General features: G+C 40.4%; 1 protein-coding gene across 2 annotated transcripts; it reads right to left on the bottom strand.

Moving 5' to 3' along the window:
• Positions 1-986: 986 nt before the first annotated feature.
• LOC136950454 (pleckstrin homology domain-containing family S member 1-like) lies at positions 987-9,726 on the bottom strand. 2 transcript variants are annotated; one of them, XM_067244804.1, is made up of 20 exons: positions 9,603-9,726; positions 8,797-8,846; positions 8,380-8,477; positions 8,021-8,139; positions 7,769-7,903; positions 6,983-7,058; positions 6,728-6,760; positions 6,444-6,503; positions 5,812-5,883; positions 5,620-5,721; positions 5,289-5,324; positions 5,016-5,114; positions 4,609-4,673; positions 4,409-4,471; positions 4,193-4,306; positions 3,654-3,764; positions 3,446-3,541; positions 2,575-2,710; positions 2,348-2,412; positions 987-2,145 (listed from the first exon to the last, which is right to left on the bottom strand). In XM_067244804.1, exons 2-19 carry the CDS (start codon positions 8,822-8,824, stop codon positions 2,365-2,367), a joined length of 1,491 nt encoding a protein of 496 aa, XP_067100905.1. In that variant the 5' UTR covers positions 8,825-8,846; positions 9,603-9,726; the 3' UTR covers positions 987-2,145; positions 2,348-2,364. The 2 variants fall into 2 exon arrangements, with proteins under 2 accessions (XP_067100905.1, XP_067100904.1); XM_067244803.1 differs by lacking the exon at positions 987-2,145 and having other exon boundaries at positions 2,270-2,412; positions 9,603-9,724.
• Positions 9,727-9,902: the final 176 nt, after the last annotated feature.

Genomic DNA, 9,902 nt, shown 5'->3' with positions numbered 1-9,902 from the left:
ATCAGGATTGACCTTTAGCGAGACAGGAGAGAGTGTGTGTGGATCAAGCATCTAAAGGTGCTTCTAAATTCACGTACACACCGTATAGGTACACTGTTCATGTATCGGTGGTGGGGATTGCACAGACAAGGCATGTGATGGTGTTAACTGAACACGCCATAGACTAATCTGGTGTTGTTGATTTCGTTTAGTACCTTCCCTAATACGCTAAGCAGTGGGCGAACGCAGGGAACCTCTCTGACCACACATCTTTCATCCCCCATCACGGTTTATCACACCTCTCCTTACAAGGTGACCAATCAATGTAAGGACCCTCCAATTACACACCCTGCCCACTGCCATCTTGAGGGGATTCTAATTGTAATGCTGGTCTCATTCATTCTTTACTAGCGCATGACATTTATCACAGTGCGACCAAGATCCCATCCATTGGAGTTTAAGACCCAGAGCTTAATGGAAAGCCTGTCTCATCTTGACTGGAAGGAGTGGCTGCAAGGACACATCTAAAGCAGGGGGGAGGAGCTCCCGGCACTGTGTTCATGCACTGTCTCCACAACACATCCTGCAAAAGTCACTCTGAAGCCTTAAAGCCTCAAATGAAGGCTTTTTTCTTTTCACTTTTTACACATTCCAGCCCACGTTCCAAGTAAGATATCAGTTCTGTCTTGTACCTTATCAACCTAAGATGGTAATACCATTCACCATTCTAAGCTCTGAACCACCCATGTGTTGCTGTTTCGTCCCATCCTACACAAGGACTGAAACAGTTAAGTCCCTCTTTATCTTGGTGTAAGTCAGCCATCTACTGGTTTGAATTGTAAAGCTTTTTTTCTCAAGGTGATGCACACACTTTCCAAATGACTAGGAACTCTACACTAAATTGTTCCAATGTACTCAGCAAATGCTTCTCGATTTTCTAGATCAGACTGTCTAGTTGGAATCATAAAGTATTTATGTAATTGAGGACAATAAGACAAATGCACAATCCAAAGCTGTATTTATTTAAGTGATTTAATACATGGAATGTAGAAACCTGTAAAAGGACAAATTTACAGGAGCCAGTATGTACAAGGCATGTTTTAGATATAGTGCAAATAGAGAACAGGAGTAAAACGTAGAAATAATGTGTGTAATGACATCTCTGCTCTCTAGGGGGCGCAACTGGACTGTGGAATATAGGTCATGACATTGCATTACATTACACAAGTCAGAGGAAAGTCAGAGGAAAATTCATTTTCAAATCAAATCAAAATGTATTTGTATAGCCCTTTTTACAAGCAATGTCACAGAAGGCTTCACATACGCCCATAAAACTGCCCCTCAACCAACCTAAACCCTCAAGGAAGACAAGGAAAAACTCCCAGAAAAACTCACCAGAGGAGAAAAAATGGAAGAAACCTTGGAAGGTTAGTATAAACAGAGGTAGCCACAGGGCTGGGACTGTGATCGGCACAGCATCACAGCCCGGTTCCTGATTTGTTCAATCAAAACTGTACATATACTTCAGTAGATCACATATATAGGATCACAAATCTCAAGTGTTTCCCCTGGGGTTAATGTATAAATCGACACATTGCAATCAGCAGTGGGCCGAACCCTGTAGTGATTGACTCCCAAAGAGTATCTATTGACAGTAAACCAGAATTAGCTTCACAATTCAACAGTGTGACACAGCCTTGTCAAATATTTGGCACCAGCTTATTATGATGCCTCTGATCATTAAAAGGGATGTTTGCAAGGTGCGTCACGAAGCAGGTTTATCATCACAAAGAAGTTTCTGGTAAATGTTGTTTTGTCACATACTTTTAACACCCACATATGTTGGGGTTTCACAGCCCAACTAAGCGCCCTCGACTGTTTCAGGAAGAGATTTGACACAACAGATAGGATCCGGATTTCAAAACAGGCAGCACACCCTCTTGACCAACTAGGGATGGTTACACAACATGGAGCCATATGCCTGCAACTGACCTGAAATTAGGGATGGGCCTATTTTTCGAGCATAGGCCAGCCCTGATGATGGGATCTATAATTGGAGAATACTGAGACAAGGCAATGTGCACTTTCAGGATGGAATGGTAATCTGACAGGTACTGGGTCACCCTTTCCCTAGTCTGGCACCCCTCCCTATTCCAGCAGTCAGCACTGGAATATACAATATAGATCATTAGAATCTCAATAAGAATCCAATAAGAATCCATACAGTAATGATATTATAGCAATGTCACAGATGTTATGGACCTACATGTGTGCACTGTAAAGGTCCATATTAAATACCCTGAACTACAGGAACCATGGTCAGGCACTCTAGAAGGCTTTTTTTTGTTGTTGATTACAGAGGACTCACATATTGTAAATGAAGGTTTAGGGCATAGGTTCAGACCCAGGTAGATGCAAGATGGTCAGTGTCACCTGCAATGAGTGAATGAGAAGAAGTTCATGTCAGGGGCTGTAAATTGTGCACCCAAAACAAATTCCCACGTATTAAGTATATGAAATGTAGTGCGCTTTGAGTGTCTGTATGTGTGCGTGCCTGTCCATGGTGTGTGTGTGTGTGTGTGTGTGTGTGCTTACTTGTTCTTTGAGGAGTTTTCTGAGGTAAGTCTGGAACTCTTCCACACTGCCAGTGTGTAGGTCATTTATTGCCAGAATTCTGTCACCCTTATGGAATGGACAAGTGGTCTGGGACTGGCCTGTCCAACCGAAGACACTACAACACACACACATACACACACTGTGATTATACACACACTATGTAAACCCAGATCTGTCCTCCTCTCCTCAAAGCCCTTTGGCCCATGTGGTCTGCATTAACACACTGCTGATTAAAACACACTGCTTTTGCTTAAAACACACTGCTTTTTGCATTGCATTACAAAATTGTATCTTGTACATTTGTATTTTTTGTAATATTTGTATTTTTGTAATTTTATATTGTAATTTACGGCAACTTATATTTTATTTTATTGTATATTTAATTCTATTCTAATCCCACTTAGTACTGCTAGTTTATGTACCCTTAGTATAGATAGTCCACATATTAAAATTTTAGGTCCCTATATGTTTATTGTATGCACCTTCCTGCCAAAGCAAATTCCTTGTCTGTGCAAACTTTCATGGCGAATAAATCCCATTCTGATTCTGATTCTGATTCTAAACTAGCAGTGTAGGAGTCCCAGTATTACCAGTCTGCTTGAAGCCACCTGCGATCCACACCACAGTAAATCCTTGCTACATGACCACTGGCATTTTGATTAATAAGATGTAAAGATGAGTGGTACCCAGACAATAGACCTTCACAGTTGGCGTCAAGAGTTCATGTTTGGGCAAAGATCACATGTCAACTCCTGTCATGCTGACAAATGCTTCATGCTTCATTTGCCTACATAAATCCTCATAACAGATGCCGCAAGAAGAAAACAATATGCTACAATAGGCTACATACCATGGTTTGCCTTCCACATCAGATACCATCAGATGCTTTTTCAAATCCTCCCGGTTCACAATTATATCTTTCTCCGCAAGAAGCTCTTCCTCCTTGCTAATGAAGACAAGTTTAGTCGTCAAGTTATGTAAAATAAAGAGGACGGCATCAACATCACCAAACTCTAAATTGATTTGGGTTAACCTGCTTCAGTAATTGTGTAAATCACCTTTGGATTGAGCTGTGCTCCTTCAGGTGTTTTGATTGGGTCATCACCACAGGAGGACCAGTTTCATTCTCAGTGGCACTGCTATCACAGGCTGCCTGGAAGTCCACCCTGCTGAGAAATTAAACCCAGTTAGAAAACCCCACAGCCCAACGTTTTCTGTGAAAAATACTTCAGAAGCATCTGATATATGAGAACTAGATCCGTGCTAATTAGTTTCCTAACTAATTTTTACAATATACTATTTGGATACAATACAAATGCAAATGTTTTATTCACAGTGTATGTATAATCCAACACAATGAACATGTCACTGTGTACCTGGTGTTGGGTTCATACTGAGACAGAACTTAAACAGACTGGCTTGACTGGCTCTGATAGATCATGACTGACTAGTAACTTGTCAACAATACCTGCCAGGACTAACAATGCTGTTACTGTCAGCAGTCTGGTCTACATGCCAAACAAAAGATGCATTCCTTAGCCATTTTTTATGAAATATTAAATTATGACATGAATCAATAATTAACTTAGGGATGAACCTTTCATCTGGACCTGCTTCGGCCTCAGTTGGCACCTGAGTCTTGATCTTGTCGAAAACTTGAGTCACAGACCTAATAAGGCTGTTTGTGGTAAACTCTTCAAATTTAGGGTCCCTGTAAAACGTACAAAATACAGTGCTTACAAAAAACACTGACCCAAACAAAGTTGGGTATGTGAACAGACAAAGAGAGACCAGTTCAATGACAAAAACGTACACTTCAAACGACTGAACAAGGGAATCCTTGTCTCTTTCTTCAGCGTCCTTCATTATTTCAAACCTGTGACACACACGCACACACAAACCAACACAGACACACACACAGTCAACCGTTTTCTTAGGCAAACTAGCCTCGATGGCAACTAAACACGTTCCCTTGAGAACTGCTAAAAATGACTGTGCGACTGGAGTACTCACACTGTCTTCATTTTCATGTAGTAGCTGTTTCCGTCATCCTCATAGGCCTCCTCATCTTCACTCTCCTGCAATTTGAAGACAATAATAACACCATGAGGCATGTGTGTGGCATTGTGTGTAGAACATTGTGTGTGTGCATGCATACAAGTGTGTGTGTGTGAATATAGTCTTCTTCTGTACTTTGACAGAAATCCACCAAGAGAAGGATGCATTGTTCCAGACCAGACTAAGACCAAGGTGCTGAACAATCTGCCTTATTTTGATTCTGAGGCTGGAAGACTGACTTCCTGTTTGTGCAGGTGCCAGTGAACTAGAGCCAGAACAATCACACACAGGAAGGAGGTGCTACATAGATGGCCAGGACTGCCTCTGTCCCACTATACAATGTTTATTAGAATTGTGTGTACCTGGATCGTGTGATTGAGAAACTTCTTGGGATAATCGTAGTAATTATTCTCAGGCTCTTTCACTTGCTCAGACAACGGTCTCCAGTCACGTTCCATTGCCTGTGGTTTAATGAAAAAAACTGAAATTGAGTCAGAAGTGTATTGTGAAAATGAAATTCAAATCAATCCCAGCTCCAGTCATTCCCATGTAACTTTCCAAATGGGTGTTTGGCCATACAGAAATAATATTCAAGCAGAAAAATGGCATTGGAGGAAGAGAGAACACATTGTTACCACAGGCCCAGGACCAGCTGTCACTTCTTCATTTCCCTGCAAAATGAGGAAAATCGAATACATCATACATCTCAAATATGAGTTAAATCATGGTTTATGCCATTCAGATTCAGATGCATTGAACTAGAATTGTATTCAAGGTAACACTTGACAAAGCAAGCCATATATCGAAAATAAACTGGAGTACACAGGCAACCTCCTCAGACCCCAAGCTGCAGCTGAAGAACAACAGACATCACCACAGACTTGATGAGCACAGCATCTTTGGATATGACGGCTGTGTAAGTCTGTGCCTGTGTAAGTCTGTGCCTGTGGTTGTCTGCACATGTACCAGAGATGCCTTTCTGAGGAAGCTCTTGGGATAGTCGTAGAGTGATAGCTCCAGAGGGGTCGCAGGTTCTGAGCAGGCTCTCTCTCTCTTTCGTTGTGATTCCTGTGAGTCAGGCAGAAAGCAGAACTGGTGTCAGTTTATTGTGACGTGGGATTTATGTGGTCCAAACCAGTTCCCCAGGTCCATCATCACCTCTACACTGTCCGTGGACTTTGCCATTGGTTGATTTGGTTCAGATGCAGACCTATCTTTCACAGATTGGGTCTGGAAAAAAGGTTTGAAAGAGACGTGTAGTCAGTGTGGTAAATCAGGGTCTCGCAATGATAGTAAAATATATCAACATAAGGTCAATTATCACTTAAAACATCAGTGCATGTATTTTGTATTTGGGTTAAAGGAATTAAAGAGATGAAAAAGAAGATCATGAGGCGAACTTATAAATATGAATCAATTTACAGCAAAATGTGGAATCTAAATTTGAATTTACATTAAGCTTAACTTTGCTGAAAGTCTCACTTGCAAATGTAGAGCATGAAGAGCACATGTTCAAGCATGTCACATGGCATTAGGTGAGTTTTGTTTAGGAAGATAAGGTGTGTCTCCTTTTGCGTTATAACAATCAGATATCTAGGCACCTAACATCATAACAAACATACTTTAGAATGTATTTCTGTACTGTGTTTGTTTATGACTAAAATGACTAAATGTTTATAGACAGAGACACGTCTCTGAATAGTTATTAGTAAAATCATGTTTCAGTCACAACTGTAAAGGTGTCACCGGTACAGTGCGATAAAATGTGGCACTTGGCAACTAAGACTCACCTTGGCAAATGTTGCCGTCTTCTTAAGGGTGAAAACCTTTAGAACAGGATCTGAAATAGACTATTAGTAACAAATACAAGTAAAATCCACCATTAAATAACATTCAACAAAATGATTGCAATGCATAGAATTTAGTCAAAGACTGTTGTAGATGGATATTATATTTAAGAAATCATTTGTTTTGGTACCAAGGTTTGTTTTTGTGATACCGTCAGGTTACTAACAGATGACAAGAAAAACTAGATTGCCAACATTACACGGTAGATCAAAGAGTTTTTATTTACCTCAATGGAGAAAGAGGAATCATCAGCCAATTCCTTTCAGAGAAAATAAACAGGAAGACTTGAATGAAAATAGAGCTATTTAAAAAGATGATATGATTAAACTATGTACTTGGTCTAAATGCCCTTTTTGTAAATTTGTCTCACAAAAAAATTAATGAGTGCATGTCTATCATTTCAGTACCTTTGGCATACAGTTTGTGTGTGTTTACAAAGTTTATCCCAGCCTTTTAGGCAATGTAAGAGAATGTTGATTACCTCCGGATTCAGCATTTGGTGTGGGCGGTATTTCAGAGCCTCATATATGACCAAGAACCAGCCATCAATGTCGCAACTGAAAACATAAACATGGCAGCCATGTTCAACAAAGTGCAAACACTTCTTCATGCACGGTTTGAGCTTTTACATAAAATAGAACGTTTGTAGAAAATATTGTGGTAGGATCAAATCACTTATAGTGGATCTATGGCCCAACAAATGAATCACTCTCCTTTCAACCCCCATTCATTTGATGTCTAAGTCCAGAGCATCGTCTTCAGTTCATTTGTATTGTTAGACTGCCAGAAATAGCAGGACCATGAAGGGAGTTGTAGAGCATCGATGAAGTGTTTTACTACCCGTGAAAGTGTCAACAAAGGCCCTTCAACCATTTGAAGGGACAGGATGGGTGTATGGCCCAACCCAGCTGGCGAACACGTCAACCCAAAGAAGCAAGCGCCTCTGACCTACTTTCTACTGGTCCACTTCTACAGTACAGCTACCCAGGCTAGAGGAACTGCTTGTCGTAGCATTAACCAACAGTTTAGTATCAAATAAGGGCACAGCAACAGCTGAGGTGACAGCTACTTTCCTTCACCAACAAATAATCTTCATTTGATGTCAGTCAAAACAGAATGTTTTATAGAATGACTGTTTTAAAAATGGCAGCGTCATGAAAGTTGGTGAGAGTGACACACAACAATCAGCCATGTCTTACTGGCAGTCAGTGATGTAATTTTCCAGCCTGTTCCTTGTAACTAGAAGGCATACAAAAGTCTGACAGACCTGTCCTCTCCGATAAGGAAGTATTCCCTGTCACGAGCCTTGATGTAGAGTACGCAGTCTGGAGAGCATTTGAAATTCTTGTTGATCCGTGGCCACTGGCTGTGCTTTTGAGGGCTCGAGTACAACAGGGAAATTCTACAGTGAAGTGACAGAATAAAGGGTTCACAATGACACAGTATTGTAACCGTCACTTGTAGGATTATCACATGTTGAGAGTCAAGTTTGATTAATAATGTTTTAAGCAGAACATACGTAGACAACTCGATGCCCCCTAATGGTTTTTCCCTGTCCTCTGAACTCTTGAAGTATTTGAACAGGTAAGATTCGTCCTTCATCTTGAACAGCACAAAGAAACGCCGCTTCCATGAGTTCTGCCGATGGACCAATGAATTATTTTTTATCTTGGAATTAGAAACTTTATAAAAAGATGGATGTTTGTGATTTTCAAAAGATACAGCACAACATAAAACACAGATCAAAATGTTATTATGCAAATCATACAATAAAAACACAGCTAAGAGCTATAACAAAATATGACTTTACATACTTTTTACAGTTTACCATGACCAGAAACAGTACAGTATCTTTTGCGATGGCCCAGAAAAACTCACCTTTGTTTTGATTGGACTTGGGGGAGGAGACTTCAACAGGTATCCTGTCCTCACTTCCTGTACTCCTTCCACTGGCTCGTAGAACACAGCGTTCGACACTGGTTTCATCAAAACACAGGCAATACGATCTTTAATTCCAGATTCTACTCTTCCCTACAGAATCATCCATGAATGGAAAAGAACAAGAACAAAACGCCCCAACTCAGGCAGCGCAAATAATCCCACCAAACCTTTCATTTTCAACAGTTCTGTCCATTTGCCCACACTAAGACTGTCTTTTAATGACATCTGTGGTTTGTTTCAGGTTGTGAAAACAGAACTGCTTTTCAAAAGACATCCCTGGTTAGGTGGGTGAATCAACATACTGTATAAGCTCCAGGCAAAGGTACTAAACAACAATTGACAGACATACTGTACCTGAAGATTTCTGGATACTCTTAGGCATTGTGACACTTCGGTCTTATCCACTGTCAAACACAAAAACAACAAGAACACCTGTCACTCCACCGCTGTTAAAATGATGTCAGTGATGCAATATAAACAGACAACCTTTCCAACACACAAAGGCAATACAAATAGATATATCACTCAATGAACTAATTGGTGTGAGTTTTTACTCCATTCACTGTCATGGGCCTTTAAAAAAACAAGACAATGAAACACCTGGTGAACAAAAAGCTGAAGAGAAGTCAAATCAAATCAAAATGTATTTGTATAGCCCTTTTCACAAGCAATGTCACAGAGGGCTTCACATACGCCCATAGAACTGCATAGAAGTCGTGTCTATTTACCAATAGGAGTTCCACTAAAGATGATGATGGAATCTCCCCTGTCATCTAAAGGTACACCTGGCTGAGCTAAGCTGACACACTAACACCAATTCATGTTTTGCACACATCATGGACTGTTTAAGACATACAATTAAACAATTCCTGTACCGTTGACTCATTCCTGTAAGCCCTGTGCAGTTCTGATGGGAATGTTGCTGATAGTGTGTTACAGTAGGTATGTGTCTATCATTAATGTAATGTGTCTGAGCAGTAGAAATATGTTCACCTCCCGTCTAACTTCACAATTGAGAGTTGTTATGACAACATTAAATCTGATGCTGGACGGAACAAAGTTTACAGTTTGCATAACGTTTTGCTCTTGTACTTTTCAAAAATAGTTATTTTTTACCTAGTCATAACCATACAATGTAAAAGCCTCAAACATCAGCTTACCTGCTTCCACCTGTAGATTCTCCTAAGTAGGCGAGCTGAGAAGTCTGTAGAAGGAAGAACACTGTCACTCACAAAGAGGTGTCACCTTTCATAAGTGGAGTTTCTGGTTAGCTATGAAGTCAGCTGTTTGCAGTTCCCGGATTGGACTGCCTGGATACTTTTCTTTTCTTTTGGCCAATAAAAACATCTGGAATGCAAACAGAAATGCCTTCACCCTGTTCACTATCACACAACCTGGTTCCAAGGTATTGTTTTTCCTACTGCCTTCAGGTGGGGTATGACTCTATGGAATGATGACTG

This window comes from Osmerus mordax, chromosome 10 (assembly GCF_038355195.1).
Source record: "Osmerus mordax isolate fOsmMor3 chromosome 10, fOsmMor3.pri, whole genome shotgun sequence".
Taxonomy (NCBI): Eukaryota; Metazoa; Chordata; class Actinopteri; order Osmeriformes; family Osmeridae; genus Osmerus; species Osmerus mordax.
The sequence above is the reverse complement of the archived record's forward strand: the minus strand, read 5'-3'. Positions and strand labels throughout refer to the sequence as shown.